At 42.3% G+C, this 15013-nt stretch overlaps 1 protein-coding gene across 1 annotated transcript in view; it reads right to left on the bottom strand.

Annotated features, from left to right (window-relative positions):
- LOC126416842 (cholinesterase 2-like) overlaps positions 1–15013 on the bottom strand; it is a 193200-nt gene that overhangs the window by 78494 nt on the left and 99693 nt on the right. Inside the window, exon 6 of the mRNA XM_050084725.1 lies at positions 7426–7606. Coding sequence (XP_049940682.1) covers positions 7426–7606 — 181 coding nt within the window. The remainder of the gene's footprint in view (positions 1–7425; positions 7607–15013) is intronic.

The following is a 15013-nucleotide window of genomic DNA, read 5'->3' as shown; positions in this document are numbered from 1 at the left end:
TAGTCTTTGCTGACACTCGCTCACTTACGTGAATTAAATTTTATTGAGATACCTAGACCCAATAAATACCAGTTTTCTTGGGTTAGAAGAAACCTTTACGTGTGTTCAATTAATAGCTGTTGTGTGTAGCTATATTTTGTGAGAATCGCAGAGGTTTCGTTTCAGAGATATTAACGCTTTTCATGACAATTTTACGATGGTATTTGTAAGTTTTATCTGATCAAAAAGTTCATCAATTGAGTTGATCCACGCTAAATATACGGAGGGTAGATATGCTAAACATTTAAAACGATTTCATTTATGGAAAGAGTGTCCTAAGTAACTTCAATTAGAATTGAAGTTGTCGAAAGTTATCACGGAAAAGACAGCTATTAAACTTATAACAAAGATTGGTAAATCTGTGGAATACGTTACGTCGTATTATTTACATAGCAACGCTGGACTAAACAGAAAGAGATTTAATGGTAGCATCAATTATCTTAATCCTTATAGATATCGGTGAAAGCAACTTAAAGTGAATTGGTCGTAACACGACGATATATTGGATATAAACATTGAAAGTAATTAAAAGAGACTTTTCCAGAGATAGTGTGCTGCGTTGTGAGAATTTTGTTGTGTGTGAGAACAACTGCAAGCTAGAGGTAACATTTAGCTTTACGTAATATAAACAGGTATTGTATTTAAAATGGTTTTGTTTTGTTTTGTGCGATAGTACGATAACGGAAGTTGTTATCGAAATCTGCCTGTCTCGTAATTGCTGCTCGATATTGTTTGTCAGTGTCATTGGAATGTTTCAGCGTGTCTATTCGTGGTGTAATAGTGTCACTGTACGATTACGACGCTGTGTTTAGTAAAGGCGCTGTTTATTATTATTCGAAATTTGTGTCTTCCGTCTCGTCAGTGGTTATGTTTGCTGAAGTATTAATTATCCGAGGGTTGATCTGTCTTCAATTTGTCTTTTAAGAGTGCAAGTACGTTACGAGCTAGACTTTAGTATTTGCCAGGCGCTCCGCTACGGCTGGAATCTTCTGAAAACTAATAGCGATCCACAGTCATAACATCGACTGTAAAATTAAAACTGCACCATGTTCATGCTGTATGGTCGATTGTTTCACTCAGGTAATTTTGCTCGGCAGGAAGCCATACATCAGCGGCATAGCGACGTTGGTACAGTACGATCCGTTGTCACTGTGAGTTTGATCTTGAGTACCGCCAGTCGGCGCGTTACAAGGACTCCAACCTCCGACGGGGGGAGCCTCACGGACCGTGACAAGACGCCCCAGACCGGGCGGCTACCCCGTGCGGCTAAATTAAGACTCTGTTATGCCACCGATATAAATGTAAGGAGGCATGTTGGAATGTGGTGCATTTATAACGACTGTAGAGAAGGCTTCCAACAATGCATTGTGTTTGTGTTTGTGTTTGTGTGTGCACGGTTGAAAGAGAGATATACATTATGTTTGCCTTGCCATTTATAACCTTAAATATATTTTAGTTAAGAGGTATTAATTACTAGGTCAGACCCACTAAACTGCTCACAAGTTTAGTATACTGGGTGATCAAAAAGTCAGTATAAATTTGAAAACTTAATAAACCAAGGAATAATGTAGATAGAGAGGTAAAAATTGACACACATACTTGGAATGGCATGGGGTTTTATTAGAACAAAAAAAAACACCCATATTGCTAGACACGTGAAAGATCTCTTGCGCGCGTCGTTTGGTGATGATCGTGTGCTCAGGCGCCACTTTCGTCATGCTTGGCCTCCCAGGTCCCCAGACCTCAGTCCGTGCGATTATTGGCTTTGGGGTTACCTAAAGTCGCAAGTGTATCGTGATAGACCGACATCTCTAGGGATGCTGAAAGACAACATCCGACGCCAATGCCTCACCATAACTCCGGACATGCTTTACAGTGCTGTTCATAACATTATTCCTCAACTACAGCTATTGTTGAGGAATGATGGTGGACATATTGAGCATTTCCTGTAAAGAACATCATCTTTGCTTTGTCTTACTTTGTTATGCTAATTATTGCTATTCTGATCAGATGAAACGCCATCTGTCGAACATTTTTTGAACTTTTGTATTTTTTGGTTCTAATAAAATCCCATGTTATTCCAAGCATGTGTGTCAATTTGTAGCTCTCTTATCTACATTATTCCATGATTTATTCAGTTTTCAAATTTATACTGACTTTTTGATCACCATGTATTTTGTCTGCCAATGTCCTTGCACTGACAGGGCTAATTTTCTGTGCTAATAGTGCATTGGAGGAAGACACTTGGCACAGAGGCTGATGGGAGTACCAGACCTGATAAAAGTCACAACACGTTGTACGACTTTGGATCAACGTTCATTTGTTTCGTGTCGCTACCAGTCTAAGCTCAGGATGCAATAGAGTGTACACTGGCACCAGTGGTGCAAGTTGTGTTTTCCTCGCTATAATGAGTTTAGTTTTAATTCTCAGTGGCACATCTGCTTTGTGTACAGAAGGATATGAGATGCTAAATCTGGGCTGTCAGCTAACTTAAGCAGGTTAGGTTGATAGCGAGTGAAGGCTGTCAGTACCGGTTGGGTGCCTTCAAGAAGTGCCCGAATAGCACTGTGATTTCATCCGGCACATTGGTTATTAGCGGTGGCGGGTTACGTTTTGTAAGCGGGCACCACTTACTGCCACAACTCAACAACTCAAGAAATCTTTCTCCAGGCGTCGACTGGCGATGTTATTTCACCAGTGATAATCTCTGTACCTGAGGGGGGAGGAGGAGATTAGTGTTCAACGTCCCGTCGACATCGAGGTCATTAGAGGCGTAGCATAGGCCTACTACCGGTTTAGGAAAGGATGGAGAAGAATAGCAGTCGTGCCCTAAGGAAACATCCCAGCATTTGCCTTAAACGATTGAGGGAACTCAGGGAAAACCGAAATCAGGATGGCCTGACACGGGTTCGAACAGTCATCCTCCCGATTGCGAGCTCAGTGTGCTAACCACTGCGCTACACCGCTCGGTCTGTACCTGATGGTGTGAAATGAGCGGAGTCAGATGTTTCTGACCAACAGCGAGGAGAGTTTCTAGATACTGCGGCTGCTCACCTGTTGTTGTTGCCCAGCACTGACTTGTCGAGAACACTGCTGCAGTGAGCCCATTTACCTGCTATTACTATCAGTAATACCCTGTGTGAACACCCATACCATTTTGATTTTGTTGTTCATGGCGGTTTATTAGGTGATGGCAACATTCCTTAGATAGTGGCGATGTCGGTACATCCTCGACACGGTAAGGTTGTTGTCGAGCGCCCAAAGCACATCATCGTCATCATGACTGTCACTGTAACAAGTGAAAAGTCCACTGCCAGAACATCGTGGGGTACGAAGTTCACCATGCATCGGGTATCCGCCAACTGGTCTCGGTCAAATGCTTTGATACCACACCTATCGCTCATCGTATGCCCCACTGGCATACTGGCAGCCAGTAGAAGGTCTGTCCAAGTCCCAGGAATATGAGACGCTCAACCACTCCTTCCTCCATGGCGACAGGTGCGCACTCCCTCCAGCGCAGCACATGGACCCATTTCATTTTCTCGTGTGTATTCAGGGTGAACCCGAACCAACAACGAAACGTTGAAGGCTGTTCGGTGATATTTTCAGAGCATTTTGGTAATATCGACGCATGGCCTCTGATGCTTCATTACAAGCTAATAGCTTAGTTCTGATTTATAGGGTGTTTTCCCCATTTACCTCTGTTTTTGTACAAATATCTTCACGATAGTGAAAGAGCAGGTAATTTTCAATCAGCAAAAGATAGAAAATAGTGCAGTGATGCCTACATAGAGATGTAGACTACTGTGATGTGGTTACTGTCGCCTCTGGAACGATGGGAAAGCTTAGCATAGGGCTACTGTGCTGCTTACCTATTACACTCAGTGCACCCATACACGACGTGCATATTGGCCAACTCTTCTTCAGTAAACCTGTCTATACTGTGGTGTATCACTGTTACTGTTCAACTAAGATTGCTGGAAAATCAAACCCGGGACAGAACCGACAGTACTGAATACAAGACTGAGAGCGAAGGGTAAAGGGGGCATCATTGTCATCAACAAGTTCTGTGCCTGAATGGAACAAGACCTATTGCTGATACCGCCTACAGTTGCACTGTTGTGCAGTGCAATACAGATAGAAAGATCAATCGGGTTTAGGAAAGAAATGAAATCGATTTATCGCCGTAGACCATGTCTTCAAATGGTTCAAATGGCTCTGAGCACTATGCGACTTAACTTCTGAGGTCATCAGTCGCCTAGAACTTAGAACTAATTAAACCTAACTAACCTAAGGACATCACACACATCCATGCCCGAGGCAGGATTCGAACCTGCGACCGTAGCGGTCACGCGGTTCCAGACTGAAGCGCCTTTAACCGCACGGCCACACCGGCCGGCACCATGTCTTCCTTATACCAAAAAAAAATTCCGAAATTATCTATGAACATCGTCTGGAATTTCGTCGATGAATTTCATATTCATTTTGCACATCCAATTTACTGCACATAAAAAATAAACCACGAGGGCTATCCCTCAAGTAAGGTTACAAGGAATGTAGCTTTAGCATGGAATGTCCGTTGGGGCAGCCGGTACAACTGTACTGTAGTGGGAAGGCAGCGGAAGGATCGAGCACTCCCAACAATCAGTAGCTTGTCGATTAGCGTTGTGGTGACTGTTACAAATGAGCGTTCTCATTCCGGCTCCCGCCAAGTGCGAAGTGCGCGCTGTAATTCGCTACCTAATTGCTAAAGGCATGAACACCGGTGCGAAGTTGTTTCAGTTTATGGAGAGGACGTAAGCTCAAGCGAGCATGTGACGAAATGGGTACGGAATTTCAATTTTGGAACAACGGAAATTCACGAAGACAGAAGCGCATGGCCGTCTGTTGTGACTTATGATGTGCTGCAAAAAATTGAAGAACATCTTCACTTTGGTCGCCGTTCGATAACTGACGACCTCCATGCAGTTTGTCCAAACATTTCACGAAATCTTGTTCATGAAATCGTAACTGTGTGCGCAATGGTGCCCAAGAGGCTTACCGAAGCACACAAAATCAACAGTCAGTGCCGCTTGCGAATTCCTTGACCGTTTTGAGACTGAAGGCGAGGCTTTCCTCAACTCTATAGTGACAAGAGATGAAACTTGGGCTTATCGCCATACTCCAGAGAGCAAACGACAATGAGTGCAATGGTGCCATACTCATTCTCCTTCAGCCAAAAAATTCAAAAGTCAGTAAACAGCGCGGAAAGACCATCACCAAGGATTTAACACATATGTGTGGCCTGGTATTGATGATTGTTCATGATGATCGATGACTGTGGTGTATCTTCCACCTAACATGCTCGATGGAGGAAATTTCAATATCTTTCTCCATGAAGTGCTGCTTAAAATGTAAGAGAATATCCCGCTACCAGTCAGGCAAGGACTGTCATTCCAGCATCATGGGGCCTCACCGTATTTTGCCATTGATGTCAAGGACATTTGCAGACCTTTCCCACAGTTACTGAATTGGGATCGGTCTGCCACTATCATGGACACCATATTCTCCCGAATTCAGTCCTATGGATTTCTGTTTGCGTGAGTTGATGAAGCGTTTGGTGTACAAAAAATCGATAGACACTCCAGATGAGCTGGCTGAATGTTTGCCTGAAGCTGCAGACGTTATTCGTAAAATAATCATAAGCAGATAAATGCCAGTTGTGTATTAGTGTAGACAAACGACATTTTCAGCAACATCTCTGAAATAATATTCATCACAGGCCTTCTCTAAATATAAGTACACTGCTGGCCACCGTAAATGCAACACCCTGAAGGAAGCATCCGAATCAAGTGAAATTTACACCATGGGTTTGCAGCGATGAGATATGCAACTGATTAGAATTTCAGCGCAGACGCACATCACGGGCGCCTGTGGCGCCACCTCATAGCGCCATTTAAGGCTTGGCGATTTCGACGAGTGTACGTTCGGCATGTGTGTTTACCTTGTGGTTGTTTCACAAGACGATCAGTTATGCCTCGTAGACAACAGAGAACATCGTTTGATCAAGTATTCGAGTTCGACAGAGGAAGGATAGTGGCTTACCGAGATTGTGGATTATCATACAGAGAAATCGCTAGTCGTGTTGGACGAAACCAAACAACTGTAATGCGGATATGTGACCGTTGGATGCAGGAGGGTACGACGGACCGACGTGGTCGATCGCATTCACCTCGGTGCACCACTGCACGTGCCGCTAGGCAAATTGTGCGCATGGCAGTGACGGATCGCTCTGTGACATCCCGAACCATAGCACAGCACATTGCGTCTGTAACGCATTATCCAGTGTCTGCGCGTACCATTCGACGCCGTTTACAGCAGAGTGGTCTGTCCGCAAGACGTCCATTGCTTCGTCTACCATTGACGCAAAACCACAGACGTCTCCGTCGCCAATGGTGTGGTGACAGACGGATGTGGACGGCAGTATGGAATGACGTCTTTACTGACGAGGCACGCTTCTGTCTGCAGCACCACGATGGTCGGATTCGAGTGTGGAGACACCGTGGAGAGAGGATGCTGGACAGCTGCGTTATGCACCGCCACACTGGTCTTGCACCGGGTATTATGGTATGGGGCGGTATTGGATATTACTCTCGCACGCCTCTAGTACGCATTGCCGGTACTTTAAATAACCGGCGCTACATATCCGAGGTGCTGGAGCCAGTTGTCCTTCCTTACCTTCAGGGTTCGGCCACAGCCATATTTCAACAGGATAATGCGCGACCACACGTGGCACGCATTGTCCAAACGTTCTTCGTCAGTAACCAGATTGCAGTGCTTCCCTGGCCGGCTCGCTCTCCGGATCTTTCGCCGATAGAAAACATGTGGTCCATGGTTGCTCAACGAGTGGCCCAGATTACATCCCCAGCTGCCACACCAGATGATCTTTGGCAACGTGTGGAAGCTGCTTGGGCTGCTGTACCCCAGGAACATATCCAACGTCTCTTTGACTCAATGCCGAGACGTGTGGCAGCGGTGATCTTCAACAGTGGCGGCTACTCTGGCTACTGATTCTGGCAGGAACCACATGTCACAGACGTCTGTAAACGTAATCATTTGATACTTGGTCAACATGTTATCTACAAAATAAATTTTGTTGTGCTACCTCTTGTCTTTCTTGGTGTTGTATTTACGGTGGCCAGCAGTATAGCATCAAAATCCTTCATGGACCCCTAGGGGTTCACATTTTTGTCGCATTAAACAAATGTTCCTTTTTATCTACTACAAACATTCTAAAACTTTGTATACCAAGTGCAGGTTTTTTACACCTCATACATAGTCATGTGTACATCGTAATGTCAATATGGAAGCAGTGGAAGCGGTAAGACAGAAAAACAGATGACTTACAGGCCAGTGGCATGATGCCCTCGTGCTTGGCCACGCCCATAAGCATGGGCATGGCGCGGAAGTCGGCAGCCCGGATGGCATCCAACGGCTTCTTCTGCAGGACTGCCTTTTTGGTGATATTCGTCTGCACCACGGGCAGAGCGCCTCCCAGGCCCGTACCACCACTCAACATGTCCTCCATCTGGCAACACACACCACCAGCACGTCACTTTAGAGCACCTGGGATCACGCTGACGCACTGTTCCTGAGTTAGTTAACTCACTGATCTGTGTAAAACAACATATAAGCACAGAAAAGAAACTAGGCAAGGCGACGACAATGCACACATGAGAGACATCCAAAAAGACGATTCTTTTAGGGTAGAAATAAAATACTGGAACAGTTAAAGAAAACGTTTTGAAAAATCTTACTACTTCATCTTTGTATTATTTCTCTTTGTAACCACCAATCACATTTAAGAATTTATCTCATCTCTTAAGAAAGCTCACAAATTCACTGTGCATCAAATTCAGCGCAGCAGTCAACCAAATAAAGCAATGTCTCGAAGCTGCTTGCCAAAGTGTCGGGAATCAAAGCATTTCATGTGAATGAAGAGGTAGAAATAATGTCGAGTGTGGTGTGAGCCCTACGAAGCATGTTCTAAAATGAACAGTTGGAAATGACAACAAATTTAAATTTTATCATTTAGAGAAATACATTCTGATTTAATAAAATTCACACTGAGGCCTGAATTTGTAGAACATCTGTTTTGTGTGGGGTTAGTTTATGCTAAATGATTCAGATTATTGAACTGGGAACCACGTTGGTTGCTATAAACCAATTAAAATGTAGCGGCAGTGTACACAAAATCGAGGATGGTCAACTGTCAGGAGAGTAACCTGGAATATAGAGTATTTTCCCCATAGCTTCCCATGTATATGCATCCTACACATATAGCGAACACACCACTTCATCCCCTTCTATCTCTCCTCCTCTTCCTCACTCTGTCTGTCCACCTCATACTCCCACCTCTATAAGTCTGTCTCCTTCTCCCCAATATCTCTCTCTCTTCATGTCCTCTACCCCCTCTCTTTGTCCATTTCCTACACCCCTCTCACTGATAATATCTTCCTCCCCCCTCTGATGATACCCTCCCCCCTTTCTCTTTCCACCACTGCCTCACCCTCTTCCTTTCCCACTTACCCACTACCCCGCTACACTTTCAACCTGCCTCATTCATCGCCTCCACCTCCCCCCTCTCATTCCACTTCCTCCTCTCTCTTCTTCTGTCCATCTGCTCCTCTATCTACCCTAAACTATCCCCAGCCATGCTCATGAGCACCTGCATCCCCTGCAATACAATTCAATAAAGCAGGGTAGGCTTCTCCCACAGTGTGTCTGTCATACCGGACAGGCTACGGATCAGGGGCTTGAATATCATCTATTTGCCCCTTATGTAAAGGGCAACATGCAAAGCATGTCAGTCATGCAGGGTAGCCTACATGTTGGGAAAGGAAAACTGTTTCCTGCTTCTGACATCTAGGCTGACCTGCAAAACAGATTGATTTGGAAGGCTGATACTGTTCCCACACAACGTGCTGGTCGTGGAGGGCTGCATAGACATCAAGCATTAGAAAAAACACATTTCTCCCTGTATCTCCATTGCTATTGGAAGTTATAAGTGCCAGAGTGCTAATACTCGTGAGGCATGCTGTTTCTGTGCCAGATTTTGTGGAAATCGATTCAGAGGCTTGAGAGGAGATCCCGGAGGTACAGACATCCACACATACCCTCATGAAACTTTACCATTGCATATGAAGCACATCCAAAAAAGAGTTAGTCCTGAACCTTCACACTGACAGCCTACCCTGTAACAAACGCTCTGTCTTTGCTAATGACTTCAATTCTGCAGGAAATAGAGTCCAAAAGCTTCCTCAGATGTGCCATATACAGCTAAAGACACTCATTGACGATTATGTCCTGTATAGCTACCAGGTTGTAGGGATGCTGCTTGCTAAGTTTCACCTGCTGTTCCAAACAGTTGGAGACATTTCCTACCCTGTTAACGCCATGTGATATATTGGGCCAGTTAAAGTGAGGTAGGGTGCTTGACGATATGCATGGAGACCTGTGAACATGACTGTTGTCACCTTGGAAGGTGGGAGAGTCCACGTCATAGTCATTGTGAAGGCTTAGGCGGAAATGCAGCCCCTCATCACAGAAAATATTCAACAGATGTCGTATTCATCTTTACAATAAACATGATCAGTAGAGCACGAAGAACATTCCTAAACATCACAGAACCACCTAGTGCATGTTACACCTACTGCAGGTTAAATGCAACTTTAGGCCACCAGCGTACACCATGCTTTGCGTCTTTTGGGAAGAGGCAAAGCTGCGCAGCTTCTTGGACCATTGCAAAAACGTCCAGTCAGTTATTGCCAACTTTCTGTGTTTTGTCCAGTTTTATGTGCCACTGTGAGCAATGGCCTTTCGTCAGGTTCTCGACTCTAAACATTAATTCCATACGGTTCCCTTCGCAGTGTTCACTCGAAAAGTGACTGAAATTCCTGTTGGGCTTCTGTTGTCGTTAATAGGATTTCACGGTCGTCTTCAGTCTCTCTCCGTTAGGATCTTTTTACAACCACTATTCTTATTTGGACAAATGCATGATATACACTCTGCTGTCTTACAATATATTTATTCACTACTGGTTCCTATCATGGACCATCTTCACCGTGGAAAAATATCTATTGTGACAACTTCATATGTCATACAAGCTGTTTACCCAGAAAAGTATGCACCTGAGTAAATAGCATGTACGGCATATGAAGCTGTCATAATATTTTTCCACGGTGAAGACAGTCCAGGTTCGAAACTGCAGATGGAGCTGCATTGATTGAAGCACCTCTCGGTTTTGAAACCGATTGCCACTGATAAGTCGTGACGCAACTATTGTTCGTATGCTGCATTTCGTGGCTTCAAGTAGTACGCCATTTTTTTGGTCTCGCTGGACAGTCTACACTGATACTCCAACAAACTGGGAAACTACATTCATAGTGTGCTCATGGCCTGATGCGATAGCTCCTTTCTGACATCCTTGCACGTCTCCACTTTCGCACACACTACTGCACTGGTTCTTATAACTGTCATATACGAGTACGTACTACTTCACCAACATGACTTACGTCAGTGACTAGTATTTGATCCAGTTAATGATAAAGACATATCCTGTCAAGGACAGCTATGCAAATGGTTCCTTCTTTAACGGCAATAATATATTCTGATAGGGCTCGACATGTAAATGGTTCCTGCTTGTACCCTCTCTATAATTTTGGCAATGAGCCATGATATGAAATGCATTTGTCTGCACTCTTGCCATAAAACAAATTTTTACTTTAATAAATGTACTTCTGCTAGTTCTTTATTTAATTTAAGGGTCCATGTATCATAATCTGCACCTAATAATGCCCTCTCTATAAAAATACAACAGATAACTTCGATTCATTTAAATATTTCAACAGTAGGGTCAAAGTATCACACCTAACTTTACTCATAGCTAATTTAACTTATTGTTTGTTATAGGCACCAAGGACTAAGATGTAAATGTTACATATATGTCTTGGATTTCTTTTAAGCATTCCATATGAATTATTTATCAAGTATGTTTGAGTTAATTCGAATATACACAAAGAGACTACACTTATCAAAATAATGCTAGCCACAGCTCCTACTGTGAATACAATTAAATTTACCAACATATCTACTGTGAATAATGATAGAGAAAGGCTGCGGTATGTTCACGAAAAAACATAAGAGTTAGGATAGGAATCTCACAGTTGCCATTGGTTCACTCATCAAGAAAATAGAAGTGAAAGTGATCCTTACTGCACAGACCGAGGTGGCACAGTGGTAAGCACACCGGACTTTCATTTGGGAGGATGATGGTTCAAACCTGCATCCGGCCATCCTGATTTACGTTTTCCGTGATTTCCCTAAATCGCTTCACGCAATTGCCAGGATGGTTCCTTTGAAATGGCACGCCGACTTCCTTCCCCATCCTTCCATAATCTGATGGGACTGATGACCTCACGGTTTGGTCCCCACCCCCAGATCAACCAACCGACCAATCCTTACTGCTGATAGCCAGTACGAGGGCCATGGCATATTTAACAGAGAAGCCTCAGTTCATCTCAGAGAAAGTGCCAAACAGGGAAAGTCAGTTACATTATACAACCCCAAAATGAAGAAAATTAAATCTCTCATGTAAGTATTCTTGCTGTTCTACAATTTTACATCAGTCCAACGATCACCAAAGAAATGAACTGAATGTGGTGGGTGGCATGTGATGGAATACGACTGTATGTATACAAAGAAACCCCGTCTCTTGTATGGCAAAACTCAAATTATACTTGAAAATCAGCACATACATTGCATAAGCACTGAAATTACAAGCATTCACTGATGAGTAATGGAAGAAACAACCTGATTTATACCAGCAGACTCCTAGCTGAAAAAGGTCACCAACTTTCAAATGCCTGAAAGCAAAGGAAAATATAAAATTTAAATGTATCAGAGAAAAAAGTTTCTTTATACTAAACACCATGTGGTAGCCAACTTACTCACAGACAAAGTATTCCCTCTCAAAAAATGAAAAAATGATGGTAAATCCACACCCAAAATTATTCCTATGACTATTATCAAGGATTTCCCTAATATCCCAAACGCTGAAATAAAGAGTGTTAAATATGAACATCACACACTAAGTATATTCAAATTCTTCCATTCACAGGCTGTCTAAAGAAACATCTATTCTCACCCATTCTCAACAGCAACCAGTGCTTATGCCACATGAGCGGTAACCATCCCTTGCTACCCCTTGTCATGAGTATAACCACCAGGGATGACCAAAATACTCTTGCCGACCTCACCATGATTACTTGCTCAGGCACCAGCCCTAATGGTCAACTTAAACCTCTCTGTCTTTGCAACTAAGCTACCACTATTGCATAACTACAGCATCAGACAACAGTTTCTGGCCACCCTTATGAAACTCACAGTTACTCATCCAACTTACAAATGATGCGTTAAATAATACGTAAAGGACAGAGGAAGGATATCTAGCACAAAACAAATCACTTTCCTCCAAGAAGAATGCCACATTTGCAAACGTCTAACGAGTTGTAATGCAGGACTGATCTGCAACATCAGAAATGTATGAAATGGAACTGATGGATTCGTCTCATCACACCACACCTTGCGAAAAGACAATATGTAGGAACGACATAGTTTCACAGTGGAAGATTAGTTCTAAATATTTTCAAAATGTTCGTCACTTATTTGTATCTTCTATAGTGTGCTCAAAACAATAACACGGCTCACAGATCTCCACAATACCTCAATTAGAGCCATTAATGTACGTACCAAGCGTGAACTTCTTCACGAAGATACACAAAAGCAAAAAAAGGAAGAGGAAAAATGAAAATTTCATTCATTGAAAATAATCCACAAAAAGTAAGATACATTCAAAGCATGGATCGTCTCAATCAAATTTTAGCAAATAACTTACAGACACATGTTCCTTTTACCAAATGCAACAAAATGAATTCAAAATTCATACAACAGTGCTTTTATACCACTGAAGGTTATTGTGCTTGTCTTTGAGATGGATCAGTATAACCAGAAATGTGGTTTAGAAGATAGTATCACAACAAATTATGATTCAGAACGTAACTGGAATTTAAAAAATGAAAGCAATATGTATGAATTATATAACAAAGAAGAACAATTAATCAAACTCAGTCCTGTACACAAGAAATAGTCAAAACCATAAGACAAAGTGTAAAAATGGAAGAAATGTTCAACTATAGAAGTTTAACCAATGTCACATGCAAAACTCAAAATGACTTTGTCATGTGCGTACTATGAACACAAATGGTTGTCATCAATGCTGCAGACAAAAGAATCTCAGATAATAAAATGGTAAAATATTTACACAACTAAGTGTACAAAATACAAACAATAAATGGAAGGCACTATTCAGTATAAACACTAATCAAAGATAATGGGCTATCATGTTGAAGCATAAGAACTATTCATTCACACAATTGTAATCAAAGGTACATGCAAAGTGTGTGGCTAAACGAAATATTCGGTCATGGATACCGTGTGAATACAATTTTAACTAATGGTGCATACCAAAAATCAGTTAACAAAGAGTGCAGATACCTTTATATAAACAAAATCTAAAGAGCTTGTCATGTAACATCTGTCTGTTCACCACTATATTGTTACAGAAATAATGTTGTTTACCACTCAGAGTTAATATATTGGTCACATGGCGCATCATTAATTGAGAAAAAAGCAATTACAAATAAATATCTCTTGATGCAACAAACATTGAACTTTGGCAAACTCAGATACATAAACAAACACACAAACAAACACACAATTCAAATGAACCCTATAGGTTGCGGTTTATTTACACACAGCTTAGTGTTCACACACACTACGCAGTGGTACATGTCGTTGGGGCATCGTAGAGGAGGATAATCTATTCAATAAGTGATTTTGAGGTCCGATTAGGATGGTAGTGTCGCAGTTTTTCAGTGGAAATGTACAGCTGACCATTGACGACAATAGTCACCTCCATCTTTCGTGCTGCATCCCATCATTTCTCCATAACTTGGCTTGCATCGTCCATCACCCAACAAATGATATTCTCCATTCGAGAACAGCATTGTTGTTGTTGTTGTTGATGTGGTCTTCAGTCCTGAGACTGGTTTGATGCAGCTCTCGATGCTAATCTATCCTGTGCAAGCTTCTTCATCTCCCAGTACTTACTGCAACCTACATCCTTCTAAATCTGCTTGGTGTATTCATCTCTTGGTCTCCCTCTACGATTTTCACCCTCCACGCTGCCCTCCAATACTAAACTGCTGATCCCTTGATGCAGCAGAATATGTCCTACCAACCGATCCCTTCACCTAGTCAAGTTGTGCCACAAATTCCACTTCTCTCCAATTTTACTCAGTATCTCCTCATTTGCATTTGTTACCCATCTAATCTTCAGCATTCTTCTGTAGCACCACATTTCGAAAACTTCTATTCTCCTCTTGTCCAAACTATTTATCGTCCACGTTTCACTTCCTTACATGGCTACACTCCATACAAATACTTTCAGAAACGACTTCCTGACACTTAAATCTATACTCGATGTTAACAAATTTCTCTTCTTCAGAAACCATTTCCTTGCCATTGCCAGTCCACATTTTATATCCTCTCTACTTCTACCATCATCAGTTATTTTGCTCCCCAAATAGCAAAACTCCTTTACTACTTTAAGTGTCTCATTTCCTAATCTAATTCCCTCAGCATAACCCGGCTTAATTCGACTACATTCCATTATCCTCGTTTTACTTTTGTTGATGTTCATCTTATATCCTCCTTTCAAGACACTGCTCTTTCAAGTCCTTTCCTGTCTCTGACGGAATTACAATGTCATCGAAGAACCTCAAAGTTTTTACTTCTTCTCCATGGATTTTAATACCTACTCCGAATGTTTCTTTTGTTTCCTTTACTGCTTGCTCAATATACAGATTGAACAACA

Source organism: Schistocerca serialis, chromosome 8 (genome assembly GCF_023864345.2).
Source record: "Schistocerca serialis cubense isolate TAMUIC-IGC-003099 chromosome 8, iqSchSeri2.2, whole genome shotgun sequence".
Lineage (NCBI taxonomy): Eukaryota > Metazoa > Arthropoda > Insecta > Orthoptera > Acrididae > Schistocerca > Schistocerca serialis.
The sequence above is the reverse complement of the archived record's forward strand: the minus strand, read 5'-3'. Positions and strand labels throughout refer to the sequence as shown.